We start from the raw sequence: 24,822 nt of genomic DNA on the forward strand, positions 1-24,822 counted from the left end.
GACGTTTTGCCTGCATCTGTGGCTGGCATCTTCAGAGGATCTGAAGATCTGTTCTGTATTTCCTTTTCTGTGTATTTCACTCTTCTAAACTCCTTTGATTGTTCTTCTTTCAGTCCATTTCCTTAAATAGCATGCCAGATATCTTCTGGGTTTTATTTTCATGTTCAAAACGTCTTTGTTTTAGAAAGCTGAGTTTCTTCTCTATTTCTTCAGTTTCAAGCATGTCTAATTGGTGAAGTTTCTCCGCTATTTAGTTTGGGTTGAGTTTCTAAGGCCCCTTCCTCCTCGCCATATGCAGACAACAATGCACTTTCAATCCACTCCTCAAGGCACTTTGCTGGATTTTACTGTAGAATAGCAAATCTAATTTTGCAAACAATTGCATTACAGTGGATTGTCGGCTTTCATAGTTGAATCATTGATCTGGCTTAAGTTAGCCATCCAGTAGTATTTTCTCTGATGTTTCATCTTGGCTTTCAGAAGAGCCAGCCACAGATACAGGCAAAATATCAGGAGAAAATACTACTGGAAGATGGCCATACAACCTGGAAAACCCACAACATCCTAATAGTGAAAGTGGACTGAAAGTACAATATCCTGCATGTGCAGAAGGGGCCTAAAAGTGTTTAAGGTGCCATAAACAGTTTTTGTGTTTTTACTCAGTACATTACGCAAACATGCATCTAGGTAAGGGTTTCGGGTTTGAACCCCCCCATTCATGTCCTAAGCTCCTCGCCAATTCGCCAGGTTTTTAAAACATTTTAGTGCTTTTTTCGGTTTTGGCCTGCAGGGGGGCGCATTGGTTGGGCTGAAGTAGCACCAAACTTTCAGGGATTGTTTGGGGACTTCTCCCACGATACTACTCCGGTTTCAGGAGGCCTGGGGTCCAGTGCCATGGGACTCCTCAGCGTGCCTCACCTCCATTGTTTGGGGAGCTAATAGGAAGATGGGCTACACCTGAGGGCTGTCCATAACTTTGGACCCCTGAACTGAACTCTCTACCAGTTCCGGTGGTATCATTAGGGCCAAAGATACCTCCCTGAGAGCTTCTTGGTGTGCTTCTAGCTTAACAATTGCACCTCCCTGACAAGTACAGGCACCTCTTACTTCAGATAAATCCACCCCTTCGCATGGATTTTAAAGGGAGAATCTGAGGTCCTCAGTTTGTAGAAGACAGGGGCTAGAAGAAAAGATGGGATTTATCCTCTCCTGTAGGAGACTCAGTACATGGGCCTTTGCCCTTTGCTTCCTCACAAACACCCTGTGAGGTGGGTTGGGCTGAGAGATTCCCAAAAAAGCTGTGACTAGCCCAAGGTCACCCAGCTGGTGACATGTGTGGGAGGTACAGGCCAATCTGAATTCCCCAGGATAGCCTCCACAGCCTGGGCATATGGCAGAGCAGGGACCCGGTTCCTCCAGATTAGAATGCACCTGCTCTAACCATCACTACTTGGCCATTGAAAGTGATGCTGTTTTAGGATAATCATCTCCAGCACTCTTCTGTTATTGGTAGGGATCGATGTCATACGCACTCGCTGACAGGGGCTGATGGGAATTGTGGTTCCTGAACATCTGAGAGCCGCAAGAGGTTCCTTACTCCTGACCATAGGGCCCTAGATTCTCCTTTAAGGTGGATTTAAGGAGAATTTGGGCTCTCTAGTTTAAATGCCACAGCGGATGTTTGGGGTGATTCCATCACAAAGCAGCCACCCTCGGGGCGAAAAACTCAGATTTTTTCCCCAGGCTCCATTTTCTCTATGCCTCTGCCCCAGAGTGGAGGGGCGGGGAGGGCAGGCAGGGGATTCGCCATCCCCCACTGAGAGCTGCTTTATAAGCACTAGGCCAGGGCGGGCTTCTTTGGGAGGTGTGGCCATGCTCTAGGGCGGTAAAGGTGGCCCCACCCCTAACCCCATAAAAAATCTATACTCTACGCGCAAACTGCCACGACATTACAAGATTTCCCCCGCCTCCCCTAATTTCTTGTAAATCTCTCCCCACTTTTGCAGGGCTCATCATGTCTCAGAAACAGATGGAAAGGTGAGTGAAATGAGTGATTCCTCCGAATAAGGTCTGATGGTAGGTCTGGATTCAGACTTCACGCCAAATCAGAAACTGCAGGCAAAGGGAGTAAGAAAAAGCCTGGATTTGTATGGTTTGGTCTGGTCTCTGGGTGGGCAAACGATAGCTGTGGAGATTACCTCACCTGCTACAGTATGGAAACAGGAGCAATTATGAAGTGGGGTGCTGAGAAGGCAGTAAATGGAAAAGGGGTTTTAAATCATGGTTTGCCTGTTGCGTACTTACAGTGCAAATGTGCGCACAGTGAGAAGTGCCGCCGGTCACAGTTGATTTAAAGAAGAAGAGTTTGGATTTTTATCCCCCTTTCTTTAAGTCTCCTTTTCCTCCCCCCCCCCCCCCCCCCCACAACAAACACCCTGGTGTGGAGGTGGAAAGAGGCTGAGAGTCAAGAACTGTGATTCAGCCCTCCAAGGTCACCCAGTTGGCGGTGTGTCGGATAACAAACTAATCTAATTCACCAGATAAAGCCGGATAATGGGAAGGAAAAAGGGAGCCAATCCCCCCCCAAAAAAATACTTGCCACTTGATATGAAGAACACACGTGATTCCAGAATTCCTTGTTGTTGTATTAGTACTTAACCAGAGTAATACTAACAATACATTCATAAAATGGCCCGCTTAACGTCATATAAAATGCATTTTGTGACCAGATTCATTCATAAGTAGCAACCGAACCTTTCATGAATGATCAGTTAAATGACACGCATGAAAACACAGTTCGCCTGGGGACAAAAAATGACTGGCAGCTTATGTCCTCCAGTGTGTTAATATTTTGGCATGACCTACACATATTTCTTAGCCCCTCACATCCAAGTCAAGCAAATTCTTCGTTAGGATGCTATCACTTTGGTGCATCGTACCTACAATGTGTAACAATTCCTAGTGCTGGAGATGACACACCCACAGAAAAAAATTCTCAAGAGTAATTGCCAGTAAGTATATAGTTCCAGCTGTTACATTCGTAGAACGGCAGTAAAGTAACGGATACTCTAACAGTAATATGCACTGGTGGGTTTTACAAGAGCCTTTCTGTTATTGGTGTCCAACCAATTCTTCTAAAACACGCAGTCTTCAGCAATGTACAGCAATCTTCAATGATATGCTCAAGTGGCAGAGCGGGAGCCATCAAAGATTAGAGTGCACCTGCTCTTAACCACTACACCATGCTGGCTCTCATGGAGTTTTCTAGGCAAGAGGCAAAGAGAGGGGGCTTGCCATTGCCTGCCTCTCCAAAGGAACACTGGACTTTCTTGGTGGTCTTTCATACAAGAACTACCACGGCTGAGCCCTGCTTAGCTTCTGAGTTCTGACAATATCAAGCCAGGTGATTCCATTGATGTCCAGTGGGTTGAGCCTGGAGTAACTGGGTATGGGATTGCTGTGCTATGTTTTGGTTGTCATACAGGCTTTCCCCACTGACAGAGAGCGCCAACCGGTTTCGTACCTAGGATTTCGCCTCGAGGTGAGATCCCCACTGCCACCGAAGCCTAACACACATTGTTTTGTCTCAGTTCCCTCTCATAACTGCGTACACATCCTTTGTTGTTATGAACTACATTTTTTCTGCCGGAACAAGGTTGATGTGGGCCGGCCTTCCGGGCGGGGAAGCATCGAACCCATTAACACCTCTTCCGTTCAACCAATCACGAAGCCGCCAGGCATTACGCGCAGAACGGAAGAGTCGGCAGGCATGTAACTGTAAAAGGTAAAAAAAAAGAACGCCCTCGCTTCCGCCAGTAACACAAGCCAATCACGCATCGAGGAGACTGAAACAGGCACCCAAGATGATCCCGCCCATGGCTACTGGTTCCAGGAGGCCAATTCAGTTGCTGTGGGGACAGCCTTGAATAAGCGCTTCCACTGGGAACCGGCAAGTCGAGCCTTAGCTCCCTTCTGTAGTGGGGAAAGCCCCTTTGTCAGCACAAACCCTATCTCTATCGAGCATCGGTACAGACATGGAGCTGATTAGAACTCACCAACTGATGTCACCTTTACCATCATCTCTCTCTGTCTCTCTCCTTTTCACAGGAAGGGCTTTCGGCAGCGATCCCCTCCTTTCCTCAAATACTTGCAGAGCATCCTGCGCAAATACCCTGACGGAGGTCAGATCTTAAAAGTGAGTTCCGAGGCTGTCATGGGGGGATAGGTGCCTTTGTTTGTTAGCTTGTTTTGAACTAACGTTTTCATTCCATGTATTGTCAAAGGCTTTCACGGATGGAATCGCTAGGATGTTGTGGGTTTTCCGGGCTGTATGGCCGTGTTCCAGTAGTATTGTCTCCAAATGTTTCACCTGCATCCATGGCTGATCCTCTGAAGAGGCCAGCCTGTTTTTATCCCACTTTGCATGTTGCGTAGATTTGTATCCAATGTGGGTTATACAGAAGAAAAGATAATAAGACAAGCCTAAAAAACAGTTGTAGAAGAAGAGTTTGGATTTATACCCCACTTTTCTCTCTTGGAAGGATACTCAAGGTGGCTTACAAGCTCCTTTCCCTTCCTCTCCCCACAGCTGACACCTGGTGAGGTGGGTGGGGCTGAGAGAGTCCTGAGAGAACTGTGACTAGCCCAAGATCTCCCAGCAGGAATGTAGGAATGTGGAAACGCATCTGGTTCACCAGATAAGCCTCCGGCACTCATCAGGTGGAAGAGTGGGGAATCAAACCCGGTTCTCCAGATTAGAATCCACCTGCTCTTAACCACTACACCACGCTGGAAGGGGTGTGAACAGCTACATAGCAAGAAATTTGGAGCAGAGATTAACAATAAATCAGCTGGAGCATCAGCTGGAGTTACTTGATTTTACAAAATTATTTCACTTACATTTTAATGACATTAAAAATCAAGCCTAGTGCTTGTACCTTTGTGATTTGTTGGCCTGGAGAGTGGAATTTCTCTTATGGAGTTACTGCTGAGTAGGGTACTGTCTGGGCTTCCTCGCTTTTATAATTCTGGGGACAAAGAGAATTTGTGTGTTTTGAATTACTAAAGAAAAAACTACGAAACTGGAATACCATTGTATTGTCCAAAGGCTTTCAATGTCGGAATCATTGGGGTGCTGTAATTTCCAGGCTGTATGGCCGTGTTCTAGCAGCATTCTCTCCTGACGTTTCGCCTGCATCTGTGGCTGGCATCTTCAGAGGATCTGATGGTAGGAATGGAAAGCAAAGGCTTTCACAGACTTGCTTTCCATTCCTACCATCAGATCCTCTGAAGATGCCAGCCACAGATGCAGGCAAAACGTCAGGAGAGAATGCTGCTAGAACACGGCCATACAGCCCGGAAACCACACAGCACGCCAACTGGAATATTCTGTGGGAGTATCCCACTCCTGTGTATTTTAGGGAAAGTCGTGGGTGATAGTAGCAGGCGGGGTTTGGATTCCTGCATTCCCTGGAATAGCATCTACCAATTGGTTTTCTCTATATCATTTGGGAAGGAAAGGGGGGGGGGTCTAGCACCTTACAGCCATCAACTCAAGGCCTGAGTTTATGGGAAAAGGTTCCATGTAATGGGGTGACACTTGAATTCTGCTCTTACCTCCATTAATTGTCAATTCCCCGCTTCCTCCCAAAGGAACTGGTCCAGAACGCGGACGATGCGGGTGCCACGGAGGTGACCTTGCTCTATGATGAACGGACATTTGGAACCGAGAGGATTTTCTCGGAGGGCCTGGCGAGTGCCCAAGGTATGGACTAGGCATCTTATGAGGGGAAAGGCTGCTATTCCAGTTAGAAAAATCATAAGCCATGGGAAATAGAGACTGACTGAGGAACACCCATATCGTATCATTTGGGATGCAGTAGCTAACTTGGGGGGCAGGGGCATATCTAGGGAAAATGTAGCCCGGTGCAAAATCTGAGTTTTCTGCCCCCCCAAGGCATATGGGCGGCCACCCTCCCCAACCACGACCAAACAACTTTGTTGCATCAGGTCTTCAAGTCAGTGTATGGATCCTGGGGGAAAGGTTCACCAGATAAGCCTCCACAGCTCTAGTGGCAGAGCTGGGAATCAAACCCGGTTCTCCAAATTAGAGTGCATTTGCTCTTAACCAGTGGTTCCCAAACTTATTTGGCCTACCACCCCCTTTCCAGAAAAAATATTACTTAGCGCCCCCTGGAAATTATTTTTTTTTAAATTTTAATAGCAATTAGAAAAATATATGTATTAATTACAGTTATTCATCGCCCCCAAACGCACCTGTGGCCATCACCGCTCCCTGGATCGCTGCAGCACCCACCAGGGGGCGGTGGCGCCCACTTTGGGAATCACTGCCTTAACCATTACACCATGTTGGTAGTGTTCAAGCCAATGCCCTGACTGTTTTTGAGCAATCCTTTTCCTGTTCTTTTAGGTCCTGCGCTTCTTGCTTACAACGATGGCCTGTTTTCCGAGGCGGACTGGGATGGGATCCAGAGTCCCGGCCTGAGTCACAAAGTCGACGACCCCTCTACCGTCGGGCGTTTTGGCTTGGGCTTCAATTCGGTTTACCACATCACAGGTGAGAAGAAGAAGAAGAAGAGTTTGGATTTATATCCCCCCCTTTCTCTCCTGTAGGAGACTCAAAGGGGCTGACAATCTCCTTGCCCTTCCCCCCTCACAACAAATACCCTGTGAGGTAGGTGGGGCTGAGAGAGCTCCGAGAAGCTGTAACTAGCCCAAGGTCACCCAGCTGGCGTGTGTGGGAGTGCACAGGCTAATCTCAATTCCCCAGATAAGCCTCCACAGCTCAGGTGGCAGAGCTGGGAATCAATCCCGGTTCCTCCAGATTAGATACACGAGCTCTTAACCTCCTACGCCAGTGATGGCGAACCTTTTTAAGACCGAGTGCCCAAATTGCAACCCAAACCCCACTTATTTATCACAAAGTGCCAACCCAGAAATTTAACCTGAATGCTGAGGTTTTGGTTTAGAAAAAAGCCTGCTCTAGCCTCCAGCAAGTCCTGCACACACCGCTCTATGCCTCTCTAGCATCTCTGCCTCCTCTGCGCCCCCTCCCTCGGGCAGCAGCCACCCGGAGCACAGACACCAGGCCCACCAGCCGAGTCCTCCCTGCTCACCACGGTGCGTGCACGTCGTACTCAGTGGCTCAGGCTAGCCTAGATGTGTGTATGGGGGGGGGGGGGGGCAGGAAGAGTGATTTTCCACCCCCACATGACGAACTCTGTGTGTGCGTGCCTACAGAGAGGGCTCCGAGTGCCACCTCTGGCACCCGTGCCATAGGTTCGCCATCACTGTCCTACGCCACTGCTGCTCCATAGAAGGTCTATGCGGCCAGACTAGGGAGGTGGCATATCTTCAAGCCAGAGGGGTGTGTCTTTGAAAAGGAGTCCTGACTCCCCGAGGGGTAAATTTTCATTTTGAAGCCAGGATTATGCATGCTACGTGCTCCTGCTCCCCATTCATTCTCCAGGCAGGGGAAAACGGAGACTGTGTGTCAGTAAACAATCAAATCCCGCAGAGCTGGAAATAAGCATTACTGGGTTTCACGTTTTAGGGGATGCTGTTTAAATGATTTCCCACCCTTGTACCCTTGTGTTAGTTGGGTATCCATCTCTGTGTGCTGAAGCATAGAATCATAGAGTTGGAAGAGACCCCCAAGGGCCATCAAGTCCAACTCTCTGCCATGCAGGAACACACAATTAAAGCACCCCTTGACAGGTGGCCATCCAGCCTCTCTTTAAAAAACCTCCAAAGGAGGAGACTCCACCACTCTCCGAGGCAGTGAATTCCACTGTCGAACAGCCCTGACGGTCAGGAAGTTCTTCCTAATGTTTAGGTGGAATCTCTTTTCCTTCCCCTTGAACCCGTGACTCCTGGTCCTAGTCTCTGGAGCAGCAGAAAACAAGCTTGCTCCCTCCCCAACATGGCATCCCTTCAAATATCTAAACATGGCTATTATGTCCCTCCTTAACCTTCCCTTCACCAAACTAAACATCCCCAGCTCCCTAAGTCTCTCCTGGTAGGGCATGAATTCCAGACCTTTTACCATTTTGGTTTCCCACTTCTGGACTCGTTCCAGCTTGTCAATATCAGGTCCAGCATCCAGGTAAAGTAGAACAAATTATTTCTGTAAGAACACGGGCATCTTTGTTCAATGTTCCTTTCTCCTCGCCTTCTAGATTTCCCCTCTATGCTCTCTGGTCAATGGCTGGGAGTGCTGGACCCACAGCAAACAGCATTGAAGGACGGCGGGCAGCTTTGGAGCTTGGACGAGTGGGAAGAGGCATCCGACCAGTTCCGGCCTTTCTGGGCAGCGCTGAAATCACTAGGCCGGCCTTGCCCACCCCCCGAGGGCTACTTCCCGGGCACCTTGTTCCGCTTCCCCTTACGCCACACTCCCTCGGGGATCTCGGAAAATCTCTACAGCCAGCAACGGGCCCAGGCGCTGCTGCTCGCGTTCTTGGAGGATGCCCCCGTCAGCTTGCTGTTCCTCAGGAGCGTCCGGCGGCTCACACTGGGCGTCATCGGGTGCGACGGCTCCATCAGCGAGCTGCTGAGGGCTGAGGCAACTCACCGTCCTCTCGATGGGCCAAACGGGGGCCCCGGCAACCCAAGTTGGCCGGGCGGTAGCGGAAACACAAGTGCCCTTCTTCACGGTTCAGACCTTCCTGACAGCGCTCAGCTGGAGACTCTGGTCAACATCACCACGCTTGACCTGAGCGGCGCTGGGATCGGACAGAGCACCCGCAAGGATTGGCTGGTTTTGTCCGCTGAGGCTAAAAAGGGTGCCTTTCCAGAAGTCTGGGATCTCGTGGAGTCGGTCAGCTCCCAGCCGGCCTTGTCCTTGGCTTACCCCTTGCAAGGAGGGTGCGCCGGCCGCCTCAGCTGTGTCCTGCCTCTCCCGGCGACGGAGGAGAACGCCACCGGCCTGCCGCTGCATATCAGCGCCCCTTTCCAGCTGACGGACGACCGGAGACACGTGCAGTGGTCTGAAGAGGGGTCCCGGGCACGGGGAGGGGATGCCCGTTGGAACCATCTGCTGATGGAAGAGATGCTGCCAGTTGCTTACTGCCAGGTCCTGGTTCTGGCATCAGGGTGTTCGAGCGACCCATACGGGGCATGGCCGGACCCAGGTGAATGCCAGCAGCTCCGGTACAAGGCCCTGGTGGTCCGGATATGCCAGAGACTGATGGACATGAAACTTTTGGTACGGGCGGGAGATGGGGATCCCCGTTTCCTGCTTCCCCGAGAGTCTGTCCTCTTGCCAGAGAAGGTGATGGAGAAACCGATCGGCCGGGCACTGGAGAAAGCCCTGGTCTTGGCCGGGTCGCTGGTGGCGGTTGCCCCTCCCCATGTTCGTCGAGCCTTGGCAGCCAGTGCCAAAGGTGGGGGAGGAGTTCGAGAAGCGACCGCAGGATTTGTGCGAGAGGTCCTGCAAAAGGCTGATCACATGTGGAGCCAGATGTCTGACCTGGAGAAACTGCTGTTGTTGGAGTACATGGTCGGAGACGGGTGCTACCCGGCACTGAAAGGTCTACCACTGATTCCCCTGGCAAATGGGCACTTTGCCAGATTTGGAGATTCTGCGGAGATTGTGTTTGTCGAGAGCTGTAACTTCCCCAGGTGAGTAATCTTCCCAGCCCTCTGGCTCACCTGACAAGTTTGCATTAGCCTATATGTCCAGTAACAGCATCTCACACTAGTACAGTGGTGGTGAACCTTTGGCACTCCAGATGTTATGGACTACAATTCCCATCAGCCAATTGGCCATGCTGGCAGGGGCTGATGGGAATTGTAGTCCATAACATCTGGAGTGCCAAAGGTTCGCCACCACGGCACTAGTACATGGTCCAAATCATAGAATTTGCAGAATGTAGCAATGTGCAAATGTTTTCATTGTGGCATGTGCGGCAAAGAGTTTCGTGGCATAAATTTTGGTGAGACAAAAACCACTTCGTCAAAACCTTGCAGGTACTAACAGGAAGGGTGTGTATGTATAAAACCTCTTTCTGTGTGTGTTCTACGGGATTAAACTAGGAGCATACCTTGCAGTGGGCAAAGCAGACTGAGCTGACGCATGACGTACACTTCAGTCTATAATACTTGCTATCTACACTGCTTCGCGGCACGCTGCAGGAGCTAAATAATTTCTACCCAATACTTGCCGATACACAGTTCATACTCTCACAAATTTACAATTTTGAGATCTGGTCACGTTTATTCCAATCTTTTTTCAGAGCACTTGGTGCATTTGCCGATCACCAAGTGCTCCATGGAGAACGGTTTGGAAACTGCTGCTCTACAGCATCTTCACTCAGAAGGACCAGGGTCCCCAACGTTACAGCTGTGGACACCATGTTGCCCGATACTTTTCCTGATGCCCACCAAGTGTTTATAGGAAGTGAATATGGCCAGGTAGGGCTCTTTCCCCGCAAGGTCTACATTGGCCCCTGGAGATTTCATTTGTGTGATTGAAAAGTAAGCTGCAGGAGCCATTTTGTGGCTGGCTGTGTCTCCAGGGGCAACCATTTTGTGGCTGCACCCACATCCCAGTGTCGGAATTCCCAAAGTGCCTGTACTAGGCACTGTACATAAGACACGTTTAAAGTTGTGGACCCTGCTGTTCGTTTAAAGCATAGGTGTCAAACTCGTGGCCCTCCAGATGTTATGGACTACAGTTCCCATCATCCCCTGCCAGCATCATACTGGCAGGGGATGATGGGAACTATAGTCCATAACATCTGGAGGGCCACGAGTTTGACACCTATGATTTAAAGTTTCTGGCCCTCCAGATGTTCATGGACCACAATTCCCATCAGCCCCTGCCAGCTTGGCCCATTGGGATAGGAACTGTAACCCATGAACATCTGGAGCAGTGGTTCTCAACCTGGGGGTAGCGACCCCTTTGGGGGTCGAACGACCCTTTCACAGGGGTCACCTAAGAGACTGCATCAGTGTTCTCCATCTGTAAAATGGATACATGTTAGGGTTGGGGGTCACCACAGCATGAGGAACTGTATTAAAGGGTCGCGGCATTAGGAAGGTTGAGAACCACTGATCTGGAGGGACAGAGTTGGACAGCCCTGATCTAAAGGAATCCACTTTGTGCTGATGAGAATTATGAGTTGACCCATATCGCTTCTCTGTGCCAGTTAAGATCTAGTCCTCTGCTGGGAAAATGTCTGCTTCCTCCTCTCCTTCTTGGCCTTTGTAGCTTACATCTCCTGGTTTTTGCAGGATCCTGTTGCCTGGCCTGGCTCACCAGTTTCTACCCCAGGATCTGAACCCTGAGCTGCTGAAGCATCTGCAAGCCATTGTGGACCAAGGTGAGTTTCCTTTGGCCAAGACAGACGAAAGCTAAGCAGTGGTCTGACCCGTTCATGAGCTGGTTGGCCAGGACAAACCAGCATCCACTAATGTCATCACACAAAATGGTTCGCTGTTGGGACGCTCACACATCCCTCGCCAAAAAGCTGCTGCCTCCTGCCCTTCTTCCTCCCAGGGAGAGGCCCCTTCCGCACCTGCAGAATAAGGCACATTCAATCCACTTTCACAATTGTTTGAGAGTGGATTTGGCTATTCCGCACAGTAAAATCCAGCATCAAAGTGCATTGAAAGTGGATTGAATGTGCCTTATTCTGCAGGTGCAGAAGGGGCCAGAGTCTTAGAATGAAGTCCCAGAAAATTCTTTTGGCACTGGTCCCTACCAAAAACAACAACACCCCATTCTGATTTGGGTTCCATTGGGTGACTCTTGCTACTGAAAAAGGGAGCTAGATCCTAAGATGAATAATAATGTTTTGGAGGTACGAATTGATTGTTCTGGTTTGCCTGGAGCCACTGTCTGTCGCGGGGGGGGGGGGGGGGGAGAAAAGGGGGGCATTTGGCCCAGGCTTCATATTCATGGAGGATCTCAAACCGGGTTTTATTCCCTGTGGAGGCTTATAAGAACATAAGAACTAGCCTGCTGGATCAGACCAGAGTCCCATCTAGTCCAGCACTCTGCTACTCGCAGTGGCCCACCAGGTGCCTTTGGGAGCTCACGTGCAGGATGTGAAAGCAATGGCCTTCTGCTGCTGCTGCTCCTGAGCACCTGGTCTGCTAAGGCATTTGCAATCTCAGATCAAGGAGGATCAAGATGGGTAGCCATAGATCGACTTCTCCTCCATAAATCTGTCCAAGCCCCTTTTAAAGCTATCCAGGTTAGTGGCCATCACCACCTCCCGTGGCAGCATATTCCAAACACCAATCACACGTTGCATGAAGAAGTGTTTCCTTTTATTGGTCCTGGGGAACCAGATTAGTTTGTGCACTCCAACACACGCCAGCTGGGTGACCTTGGGCTAGTCACAGTTCTTTGGAGCTCTCTCAGCCCCACCCACCTCACAGGGTGTTTGTTGGGAGGCGGGGGGGAGAGATTGTAAGCCCCTTTGAGTCTCCTTACAGGAAAGAAGGGGAGATATAAATCCAAACTCTTCTTCTTTTTCTGGTGGCCCCAGCAAGGGGCTTTCAAGGCACCTTAGAAGCAGCGGTGGTTTGCCATTGCTTTGCAAGTCTCTGTACCCGACGACAAATGCAGAACAAATATTCAGGAGAGCGTTTTTACAGAGAGGTTAGCGTGATAATGTAATGGACCGCTTTTATAAGATGCAAGACGATCGCTACACCTTATCGCTGTGTTTACTGAACATATTGCTTCCTTTCTTTGCCACTGTGACCACTACATTTATATAAGCCTGTTCCTTCGTTAGGGTATATCGAGTCTTAGACAGCTTTGTGTTGGTGATGCTTTCCAGTTCTGTAATCCCAGACCTGCCTGGTGGAACGCTCTCCCCCCAGCTGTCCGGGCCCTGCGGGACCTTGGTGAGTTCCGCAGGGCCTGTAAGACGGAGCTGTTCCGCCGGGCTTTTGGGGAGGCTGGCCGCGGATTTGCCGTTCCCCGCTGAAGCTACCTATTTCTCTCTGCCAGGGCCTTGGTTCCATCTTGGGCCCTGACATTTTCCCCTCCCGGCCTTTAGATCAGGCGCCTGTTGTTGTGGTTGTTGTTAATTTGCTTGCCTTAATCTTATTGTTTAGTTTTAAAGTAAATTGTTGCTGCTCTCAAATTAACTGATTGTTTTAATGATTTGTTTTAATGAGATTGTTATTATGCATTTTATGGATTGTTGGTGTATAGTATGTTGTGAGCCGCCTCGAGCCCTTCGGGGATGAGGCGGCCTATAAAATCCAACCAATAAATAAATAAATAAATAAAATACATGCACTGCTTAGGTCTCTGCTGCCCTGAGTCACAGTGAGAAACATAGGCTATAAATTAAATCGTTAATAATAATAATTCCCTCTCTTCCTCTTCCAGGGTTGTTTGGAAATCTGGTCACCTTGAACTGCCATGTCATTGAGCAGAACATTTGGGCGGCTCTCCCCAAGGACTGGGACAGAAGTAACTCAACCCCTGTGACTTGGTGCCCAAAAGAGACCCCTAAACAACCCCCTCTGGAGTGGCTGACTGCTTTCTGGACTTTCCTGAATTGCTATGCTTCCTCCCTGGTGCCCTTCAGGGGCTGCCCGCTGATACCGTTGACTTCTGTGCACAGTTTCCCCAATGGCATTAAGCTTGCACGGCTTCTGCCTCAGCCCACCCTGATGTTCCGGAGCCGTGACAGGTACACTTTGTCAGAGGAAGCGGCCAGCATTCTGGAGTCGCTGGGGTGCACTGTGATCCAGAGCTGGGAACCAGACTGGTGCCACCGCCAACTGAACGAGTACATCCTAGAACCCGTGCCTGGCTGTGCCCTTCAGGTTTTTGCCCACTTAGGGGTGTCGTCTGTGGCTGACCGCCTGGCGCTTCTGCCCGCACGCCAAATCGAAAGCTTGAGTGCGTTTCTCTCGACGGCCACGGCGCTCTCCCGAGAAGAAGCCGACGTCCTAAGAGGATTGCCGCTCTTCTTCAAGATGCCGTCCCTCCTGCCGCCCAGCCCACCTGGCTTGGTGCCAGCCCAGAACCACCCGGCTTTAGAAAAGAACCTGGTCCCGCCGGTGCCGGAAGGCCTGTGGACTCCACAACCTGTGTTCCTGTGCCGTAGCGAAGCCGAACGCCGCCTGCTTTTGCATCTCCAGGTAAACCTGCTGGGAGCACCAGATCTGGGTGTTCTGTGCATCAGAGCCGTGAAGGCGGGGGCGTATGCCAGCCGGGCACGAGAAGGCCAAGAAGTCATGTTGTGGATTCTGCACAACGCCGACACCCTCTTCAGCCAGAGCGGAGAACTGCAAGCGTCGTGCCGGGACTTGCCCTTTCTAGATTGTGGGTCTGCGGAGTTGGCCCGGCCCAGTGACCTTTATGACCCAGACAACCCTACTTTGCGGGCCTTGTTGAAACCACACCGCTTTCCCAGGGAGCCCTTCCTTGAACCGTTGACCCTGCGGGCCCTCCGTGCTCTGGGGCTGAAATCCGACCTCCCCGCCGTCTCTCCAGCCGATGCACTGCTGGCTGCACAGGACGTGAGTCAACTACAAGAGGCTGCAGCTGCCGGCGCCAAATCAGGGGCCCTGATCCGGGTCTGCAACGAGACCCCTCTACTCTCACGCTTGTCTTCGCAGGAGCTGAAGAGGCTGCAGGGCCTGGCTTGGGTGCCTGCCGTCAACCCCTCCGCGCTCGAGCCGTCCGAAAGCTTAATGGCACCTGAAACCCTGCGCTCGGGGAAATACGCCGCTCTTGTAGGGCAGGTCATGGGACTGACAAATGCTTTCTGCCCACAAGCCGCAACGGCACTGGGGCTGGATCAGCCGCCTCCCCCAGAGAAGGTGGGAGATAATCTAGCTTGCCTGGCACGGGGCTATTCCCCTGAAGGGACTGTAGTGTTAATGTCACAGCTGCACAGCATCTATCAGTACATGCAGCAGCAGCTGCGGGACTTCCAGAGGCCCCCCGCGGGCCCTGTGGTGTGGAACGGGAATGGCTTCTCGCTGCCTGCCGACGTGGTGATGGACTACCCTGATGGGTTGGACCTTGCGGCCCTAATGCCACGAGTGCCCCCCGACTTCCAGCACTACCGTCAGCTCTTTGCATCCTGGGGCGTCCGTCAGTCCCCCAACGAGGAAGAAGCGAGCCGGGCCCTGCACAAACTGGCAGAGCGCATCAACGCCCAGCCGCAAGGTGGCACGCGTGCGGAGTTGCGCCTCGTGGTGGATGCCTTGGATTGGTTCCGTGCCCGAGATTATCGGGAACAAAGAGAGACGCTGGTCCCTGTGAACATCCCAGGACGGGCCGGCTTCGCTCTGCGCCCAGCCGGTTCGGCACTGTACTGTGATATGGATCGTGCCCGACTTGCCGACCTGGATGGAGAGCTGCCTGCTTTGGTGCATGAAGCCATTCTCCCTGCCACGGCCGTGTTCTTGAACGTGGAGATGCTGAGCACGCGGCTGTCAGGTTTGGAATTATTTGAGCCTTGGGGCCCTTCAGAGCCGGTCACCCTCAGGATCCGAAACATCCTCCGTGAATACTGCCAGGATGCGGATGTGTTTCAGGAGCTGCTGCAGAATGCGGAGGATGCCGGCGCTAAAGTGTGCCGCTTCTTAGTGGACCTCCGGCGGCCTAATAGCGCTACGGAAGGACTTCTAGACCCTGCTATGGCTGCCTGTCAGGGCCCAGCGCTTTGGGCCCACAACGATGCCCTGTTCAGTGACGCGGACTTCTCTAACATCATCCGACTAGGCGCGGCCACCAAGGAACGCCAGCAAGACAAAATTGGTCGCTTTGGGCTCGGGTTCTGCACGGTGTACCACATGACCGACGCCCCCTCGCTTCTCAGCGGCCGCACCGTACTCATTTTTGACCCCAATGTCACCCACCTGCGGAAGCACATCCGCGACCCGTCCCGGCCGGGCATCCGTTTGAAGCTGAGCCAGCACACTGCCGCTGTGTTCGCCGAGCAATTTCAGCCTTACGGGGGCGTCTTTGGTTGTCAGGTTGGGGAGGATTACCGAGGCACCCTCATCCGCCTGCCCTTCCGCACTGAGCAGGAGGCCAAAGACTCTCAGATTTGCTCCCTGCCTTTTGGACCCCAGCGAATCGCAGCGCTGCAGTCTGGCTTCCAGGAAATGTACCAGGACTTGCTTCTCTTCCTACGCAAGGTGCAGGAGGTATCGCTGACCCACCTTCCTGAAGGTTCCAGCTCCCCAGAAGCAGCCCGGCAGTTGGCTACAGTCGCCAGGCGGCCGCTTGTAAGGAGGGGCGCTTCTGAAATTGTTCGGTTGACGGCGTCGTGGGAGTCGAAGGTTGCTGCAAGTCATTACCTGCTGCACTCCTGTTCGGGGACAGGGGAAGCCCAGAAGCTGTACCAGGAGGGAGGAAAGGAGAGTTTTAGCTTCTCGCCCCCTGAAGCCAGTGTCGCCTTGCCTCTCCGCCCTGCGAGAACTGTTGGACGTTGGGCCCCAGCTTTAAAGGGCTTTAAGGGCCGGGCCTTCTGCTTTCTGCCTCTTCCGATAGAGTCTGGCCTTCCTCTGCACCTCACAGCGGCCTTTGCTGTGCTCAGTAATCGCAAAGGACTGTGGGATTCCACCGAGAAGGGTCAGTGGAACAGGGCGCTCCTTCAGCATTCGGTGCTGGGGGCCTGGCTGGGGGCGCTGGGCCAGCTGCGAGACATGTGCCGCGAGGGGCTGCTGGAAGGCTACGAGTACCACACCTTCTGGCCCGACGTGAGCCACGCAAAGCATCCTTTCAGCGAGGCAGCCAAAGCTTTCTACCGAGCCTTAGTTGACGGCGTCGACGGCAAGCAGCCGATCCTGTTCTCTGACGGCAAGAAGTGGTGCTCCGCCCAGCATGCTTGCATCCTAGATGAGGACGTTCTCCGCGAGGAGCAGCTGAGACCCGTGGCGGTCAGGGTCTTCACTTCGCTCTTGTCAGAGCCAAAGATGGCAGTGAAGCTTCCGTCCCAGGTAAAGACGAGTTTCATAGCGAGCACCTCGGCGGGCGTCCTGTTTTCCGGCACCTACAACTGGGCCCGCTTTTTCCGGGAGCTTGTCTTTCCCCGTTTACTTCAGCTGGCTGCGCCTGACCGGGATGCCCTGATTCTTCATGCCCTGGATAGGAAGGATGCCAGCTTGGATGCGCTTCTGGTGTCTCAGCCTTGCATTCCTGCAACGCCAAACCAACAGCTGAAGGACATCAATACGCTGGTGCACCCAGGGGGACGTGCGGCACCACTCTACAAGCCCGAAGATGGCCGTTTCCCCACCGCTGCCGAGTTTCTGAAGCCGGAAAGGCTGCTGCGCTTGGTGCAACTTGGTATGGCCCAAGACTGGGTCAGCATGGAAGAACTGATCGGCCGAGCTGGAACTGTGGCAGACTTGTGGCGCCTGGACCCCCACAAGGCCTGCCTGCGTGCCCGTCACATCCTGGCTCTCCTGGAGGACCATCTCCGGAAAAGCACCAGCAACGTTGCCCAAGTGGCGTTCAGAGAAATTCCCTTCTTGCCAGCCGAGTTTCCCAGCAACCGCAGTGGAGTGTGTTGCCCCAACAGGATTTATCACTACAAGCTTCAGCCCCTAGTGGGCTTGGTAGAACCTGTTCTAGACAAGAAGGCCCTTGGGGAAGGCCTGACGCTCTCCCACGAACTGAAGGAATTCTTAGGACTGAGTCGTCAGCCGCCAGTTGCCACGGTATTAAGGCAGCTGGAAACAGCGTCGCGTGGCTCCAATGCGCTGAATAGGACAACGCTGGCTCAGGTGACACAAAAATGTTATGCCTTCCTGAATGACATGGTGCAGAAGAGCAGTCAGTGCAGGCTGGAAGTATTCCAAAAGGCGCAGTCGTTTCCCTTTGTTCTGGTGGGCTCTAGCTTTGTATCAGTTCACAAGGTGGCCCACAAGGTGACCTTTCACGCCGCTCCACACCTGTTCCAACTGCCTGAGGAATACCTGCCGCAGAAAGAGCTGTGGGACTGCATAGGGATGTCCCATACCTTTAAAGTGGAGGACTACGCTGCAGTGTTGCAAACTCTCGCCAAGAAGACAGGTGGAAATGCTCTTTCGGAAGAGCAGCTGCACCTGGTCCTCCGACTGATAGTTGTAGGTCTAGTTGAGGCCTTGCCAGAGGGCCAGCATCTGGATCCTTTTGTGGCCCAGAGCATCTCCTTCCCAGACGGACACAAAATCCTGCGTCCCTTGCCCAAGCTGCTGTTCGATGACTCGCCATGGGTCCCACGGGAGGAAGGGATCCTGCTCTGCCATTCCCAGATCTCGCGAGAAGTTGCCATTCGCTGTGGAATTCCCACCACAAGGCACCGTATGTTGTCACAGCAGCAAATTCAGGGCCTCTCCCGGTGGGCCAGTAATTTTGGAGCCAGAGAGGACCTCAGCACCCGGTTAGCCAACATCCTCCGTGAGTACTCCTCCTCGCGGGACGTGCTGAAGGAACTTCTGCAGAATGCGGACGATGCCGGTGCAAGCGTCGTACACTTTCTCTGGGACCAACGTCGCCACCCAACACATCGTGTCTTTGGTGATGAATGGAAAGATCTCCAAGGCCCAGCCCTCTGCGTCTACAATGACCGCCCCTTTGAAATGTGTGATATAGAAGGGATCCAGCGTTTGGGCTCTGGTGGGAAAGGTGGGCGACGGGATACTACTGGCAAATATGGTCTAGGGTTCAACACAGTTTACCACTTGACCGACTGCCCCGCCTTTGTGACAGGCAACAGCGCCCTGTGCGTGTTTGACCCCACCTTACGCTACCTGTCTGTTTCTAATGCAACCAACCCTGGAGGAATGTTCAGCCTCACTGGAGATTTCAAGGATAACTTCCCTGATGTTTATAACACCTTCTTGCCTGAATTGTTTGATCTGGAACATAGTACAGTTTTCCGATTACCCTTGCGTACCCCTGAAGGGGCAGCAGCCTCCCCTATCTGCCAGCATTCTGTGTCGGAGGATGATATGCTAAGTATGTTGCGGGCTCTCGAGGAAGAGGCAGACTGCTTCATGATGTTCCTCAACCATGTTCACTGCGTGGCTTTCTCCGTGATCGAGGAGAATGAGAAAACACCCAGAGAAGTGCTCAGGGTGACGGCTGAAGGCGGGGAGCCTGAAAGACTGGAATACCAGAAAAAGTTCCACCAAGCCGCCACAGCCGGCGGGAGAGATGCCGGCGAGCCAGTAAGGGTCTTTTATAGAATGAAGGTGAAGAATAACTTGCATGAGACTCCCAGAGAATGGCTAATCGGCAGACAGATTGGAGTAGAGGGCGTGGACGCTGTGGAAGGCACGCATTTCCCATATGGTGGCGTGGCTGCTTGTCTTGATGGGCAAACAACCGGCAGGAGCTTCTGCACGCTGCCGCTGCCAGCAAAAACAGGCCTCCCCGTCCACATCAACGGGAACTTCGAGGTAGATTCTGCTCGGCGGGACTTGCGGAAGGATGACAACAAGGACAGCCCTGAGATGGAATGGAATAGCTTTCTGCTGCAGAGCCTCATAGCTCCTTTGTATCTCCACCTACTGGAGGAGCTGTGCAAGGTGGTGGGAAATCCACCGCTGCAGGCGTTCTCCCTGGAAGCATGGCTGCCACTGTTAGATTCAGAGTTTTTAAGGCATTTCCCGCTTGTGACCGATCATGTCCCCCCGTTCTGGCATCAGCTAGTGAACTGTGTCTACGTGCTGGCATCTGAGAAGCAGCTTCCACTATTGCCAGTCTACCAGAAGAAGACCAAGTCCATACATAAGTATAAACAAGAGGTGGTGAGTATATCCTGGAGCGCACCCCGACGAGGACACTTGACCAAAGATCCCTATTTCCTGGAGGTTAAGCCAAATGACTCTCTTGAAGGTGCTCTCCAGAATCTGGGCATGCTCTTAGTGCCTGCCTTCCAGCGTCTATGGGAAATCCATGACCAGTTTGTCAAGGCCGGAGTTGACATTCTAACCCTGGATTCGTCGTCCCTCTGCAGCTTTCTCAAGAGTTTGCCTGCCTTGGGCCTGCCACGTCCACTAAACCAAACACCTATGAAGAACAGTTCGAAGTGCTCTTCTCTTCTCAACTTTTGCCTTAACGGGTTGTGCTCTGAGGATATCAGACGCATGGAAGATCTTCCTTTACTGGTAACCCGGGATGGTATGCTCCGGCATTTCAGTCTGCAAGATCCTGTCTACCAGGGTAGTACTTTTGAACTTTTCCCACGCCATCAGGATCGTTTCTCTGCCTGTATCATTGACCGCCTGGAGGCCAAGCAACTGTTGCTAGAGGCTGGGTTTGTGAAAGAGTTCACTCTCAGCGAATCTGCTGTTTACATCCAGGAGAGGCTGAGACTGAAAGACTGGGGCACTGATGGTAACAAACTTGACTGGCTACGTAAAGTGTGGGGTTTTTTTGAAAAGCAAATCTGTGCATCTTCCGAACAGGACAAGAGGAACCAGCTGTTTCAAGAGCTGGTCTCTCTCTTCAAAGGCTGGCCCATCCTTCCTGTGCGTGGCTGTGGTCCGGACTTGATTTCCCTTGACTCCCTAAGCCCGGTTATATACTCTCACGATGGAAGTGTTGCTGAAGTGCTCTGCAAGCTGGGCTTTGCCGAACTGAACACTTCTCTTCTGCCTTCAGAGCTCACGATACACTGCATCAAGCCACAGCTGCTTCAGACAAACGACCCTGCCGCAGTGCTGACCCAGTTGGCTGCCCAGCCCAGCCTGAATTGGCATCAGCTTCGACAGTGGGAATTTCAACAACTCTTGAGGTTCCTGAGCACAGATCTGCCGAAGTTAAAGGGTGACCGTGGGTTACTCAACAAGCTGAAGGCCCTGCCGATATTTGAGACTCATCAGGGGCAGCACGTGTCACTGGCTCGGTACCAGAATGTCTACTTGCTGAAGTCCATTTTCACAGAGATGTCCAGGAATTTCAGGAAGCTTTATAAGGCAGATAAAGGGTTGATATTGCTTAAGGACAACGAACTGAACAGACAAGTGAGCAAGTGCTTGGATATTGACATAATAAACGAGCTGCAGCAGTTTGTGAAATTCCTCTTGCCTTGTTTGCCGCTTCTCCCAGAGGCCCTCCTGCTGGAGGCAGTGCAGTTACTCCTCCTCCTCAAGACATACTATCTAGAGTACGAGGATCATAAGAAGACTGTGATATCAAACTTCCAGCCCATTGCCTTCATCCGGGACAAGCAAAATGTGTTGCGTCCTGCGTCCTACTTTTATGACAGCAGCGTGGAGCTTTTTCAGAAGATGGGGCTGGAGTCCCGATTTGTGCCAGACAGCTTCTACCAGATCGTGTGCACAGGCAACAGATCAGAAGTGGTTGGATTCTTAAAGGACATAGGCCTGCAGCATGAGGCAACGGAGGAGGATTTCCTACGGTTTGCAGTCCAGATTGAGAAAGAGGCATTGAAGTTTGGTGCTATGTCCGGTGAGCTTCCTGTCCAACGAAAAGCACTTCTGTCGCACCTGCTTCAGAAGACAAGTGAGTCTTTAACAGGTGCCTTCTTGGATCAGCTGTCCAAGGTACGTTTCTTGGCACCTCGGCCCATTCGTGCCGATCTGTGCAACCTCCGCTCACCATTCGTCTCTAAGAACGCTGCAGTGGCACCCCGAGATTCTTTATGTACTCGGGGGAAAACTGAACTAGCTTGGACATCAGCAGTGTTTCTGGATCACTTTGAAATATTATTAGACGAAAACAAAAAGGCCATTCTGGCACGCCTAAGGGTACAATGTGCCTTATCAGCCCAGTTAGTCATGACAAATTTGAGCAATGTATGTCAGGCAGAATGCAATACTCCGAAAACCAAGGAAACTCGAGCAGATGTCATCCAACTGATGTATGATTACTTGTTGAAACAGGAGACTATAAACACTAGATATGTCAGCGGACGCCCTGTGGTGCTGGTAGATGATGATGAAGTAGCAGAAGCCCAACACGTGGTGGTGTGTCTGAACAACTGGGGCGAACTCCGACCGTACCTCTACAGGTTGCTCCCAGAGCTAGCTCCCTACCGCAAACTTCTGGAGAAATTTGGGGTGCAAGTTGAACCCACCGTCCGTCACTATGCCAGTGTCTTGGCCAGGATCCACCACGAGACCACGCAGAAGTGCAAACTGCAACCCAACCTCATTAAAACAATACAACGCACCACTCGGTGCTTCTTCCGTCTTCTCGCTGAAGCAAAAGAACCAGTGGACTTCTCAGGCTTGAAGGAACTTTATCTGCCTTGCACTGATGGGAAGCTTTACCTATCTAATACCGTAGTCTTTAACGATTGCGCTACTGGCGCAATCCTCCAGGCCTTGCATGCTGAATTTCACTTCCTAGAGGATTTATTTAGCCACTACTGGTCATTTGAGACCTATAACCTCAGAAACCTATTGCTTCTGCTGCCAGAAGTCCTGCAACCCAAGAGGCTGTCGGACATCACCAGAGAGCAACTGGATGAGTCATCTCTAGAATTCTGCCCCTATGGAGTTCATTGCGAATTCCAGTCCCGCTTTAAAGAACTTCTGGTTGCTCCTGAGTTCCAGGACGCCCTTGTTGCGCTGCTAAGGTGGCAGAAAACAACCAAGGAAGCGGCTAAGGAGGAAGAGGCTGACAGGATACACGCTGGACTCTTCTCACTGGATCAGTTGGAGGTCATTTGCTGTGAGGTGCTGCGCACTGTGATGGTTCACAAGTCACAGAGTTTAGCGGGAAGCCAAGAGGACAAGACAGTGTATGTTACAGCAATGCCAGATGGGAAGCAGCACATTTATCTTTTGCACCAGGAGAGTTTGCATGATCGAAAGGCTGTGAAGATCTCTGGCATCTTGGCTGATGAAGTGAACAAGCTCCTTGGAAAGAGGCTTGGCGTGCTTGCCGTGTGTGTCCTTAGAGAGCTTCTGGCTTGCCAAGGCCCAGAAGAAATGGCTGAAGTGATGAATGAATACAGAGTGCCCCTCCAGCAGCGCACTCTCAGAGATGCCTTCGCTCTTCCTGATCCTGGGGAGGAGATACCTGAAGAGTGGCATGATAGCCTGGACATGAGCATCCTGCATTCTTTCATGCCAGGAGATTACGTCGGTTTCTTGGACCCTTCAGTGCAAGGTGAGCATTATATCTATGCTGTGGTCTTGGAGGCCCTGGAGCCACAGCAGAGTGGAGCTGGACAGGTGCACATGTACCGTGTGGATGTGGGCGGTGGGCAGCAATTAGAGGTCAGCGCTTATGATCTGTACCGCTTCCGGCGGAGCACGCCGGCGTCTGACTCGAGCCAAGCTGTGGTATTGCGACGGAGTTCCCCCAAAGGTGCTGCCACAGTGGATCTAAATGATGGCAATTGGTACCAGCAGCCGCTGAGCGAAGTGAAGCAAAAGGTAGATGCCTGCCTAGCTGAGATTTGGAGTCTGTCGGAGGAAGAGAGGAAGAAGGCCATGCGAAGGCTCTATCTGTGCTACCACCCAGATAAAAACCTGGGTCAGGAGGATTTGGCCAGTGAAATCTTCAAGTACCTTAAAGGGAAAATCGAAGAGATGCAGAACAAGAGCAAGCCCCAGAGTTGCAGTAGCAGGGGGCCTGGAAGCAGCGGTTCCTTCAATAGAAGCAGCTGGAACTTCTCAAACGATTGGACTGAATGGGACCGGCAAGCTCATCGACACCAAGAGAAGCGCCAGGAATTCACCAGGCAAAAAGAGAGCGGAAGAGGCAGAGGCAGCTTCACATACAACTTCTGGTCTTTCCACAAGCCTGGAACGAAAGGGTGTCAATCAAAGTGCTCTGGCATGGAGGAGGCAAGGCGCTGGCTTCGGCAGGCAGAGTACGACTTGCGGGCAGCAGCCAACGAGGTGTGCAACAGCAGCACGGAATGGCTACTTTACAAAACTTACCGCGCGGTGGAGAAGGCCCTCGCAGCGGTTGAGTACAAGCAAGGCGGGCATTTTGACAGCAATCTGTCAGTCACAATGCTGGCTGCTAAGGTGGCAGCCTACGGACCAAAACTGGCTGTGATTCGTGACCAAGTGTCCAAACTCCGCCAGCACGGCATGGACGACAAGACAACGCAGTATCCTAAATACCACTTGCCACCTACCATTCCCAATGAGGCCTTCCACACATGTAAAGAACCGGAGGTGCTGCTGTTAGGGCAGGAGGTTCTAGACACAGTAAGGAGGTGGCTTGGCCAGAGTTGAAAGTCTGAGGGTTTTTAAATGCCTATTGTGCATTCTAGTTTCTGTAACCTATAAAGGAAACCTTGGGATCAGTTCTTAAAATGCAAAGCGGGTAGCGGGAAGAAAATACGGTTAGTGTTTTGTCACACAGCTGGTTGATTTGGGGCTCTAAGCGAGAGAGCATTTGTATTGTATTGTATTGTATTATTTGATTTGTATACTGCCCTCCCCCGAAGGGCTCAGGGCGGTGAACAACAACAGCAAACATCAGTAACCATAACATCAGGCAACAAAACATTCAATAAACATAGGATCAATAAACCCAACATTATAAACATAGAATTATATTGTATGCTATATTTAACAGTAACTGTTTTGTTGTACTTTTGACCTTTTTGTTTTTAAATAAATTTGATTTGCTAAGAAAAAAATTGTGCTGATTTCCCAATTGAATTTGGTAGGGAAGCAAAGGCTTCCATAGACAGCGACAGACCCTCCAGATGTTCTCAACCAACCATCTTTAACCCCAACAATTTCTCAGCCATGTTTTTCACATTTGACTTCAGTTGCCGAAACTCTGACCACATCACTTAATTTTATTCCAGGCAGCTATGGCTTATCTTCCTTTGTATCAATGTACCATTATGTCAAAATATGTATCAGGTCCTCTGAATT

At 51.5% G+C, this 24,822-nt stretch overlaps 1 protein-coding gene across 1 annotated transcript; it reads left to right on the forward strand.

The window, feature by feature from the left end:
- Window positions 1-2,014: 2,014 nt before the first annotated feature.
- Window positions 2,015-24,561, forward strand: LOC125445109 (sacsin-like). Its single transcript, XM_048517961.1, has 8 exons — window positions 2,015-2,037; window positions 4,108-4,195; window positions 5,653-5,764; window positions 6,431-6,577; window positions 8,199-8,637; window positions 8,695-9,642; window positions 11,257-11,345; window positions 13,376-24,561. Exons 1-8 carry the CDS (start codon window positions 2,015-2,017, stop codon window positions 24,166-24,168), a joined length of 12,639 nt encoding a protein of 4,212 aa, XP_048373918.1. The 3' UTR covers window positions 24,169-24,561.
- Window positions 24,562-24,822: the final 261 nt, after the last annotated feature.

Source organism: Sphaerodactylus townsendi, linkage group LG15 (assembly GCF_021028975.2).
Source record: "Sphaerodactylus townsendi isolate TG3544 linkage group LG15, MPM_Stown_v2.3, whole genome shotgun sequence".
NCBI lineage: Eukaryota > Metazoa > Chordata > Lepidosauria > Squamata > Sphaerodactylidae > Sphaerodactylus > Sphaerodactylus townsendi.

Excerpts from the sequence above, each read along its gene's own strand:
- LOC125445109 (XM_048517961.1), top strand. The coding sequence starts at position 2,015 with ATGTCTCAGAAACAGATGGAAAG. Across the intron at positions 6,578-8,198 it reads TTCGGTTTACCACATCACAG|ATTTCCCCTCTATGCTCTCT; the intron begins GTGAGAAGAAGA and ends CTCGCCTTCTAG. Across the intron at positions 9,643-11,256 it reads GAGAGCTGTAACTTCCCCAG|GATCCTGTTGCCTGGCCTGG; the intron begins GTGAGTAATCTT and ends TGGTTTTTGCAG.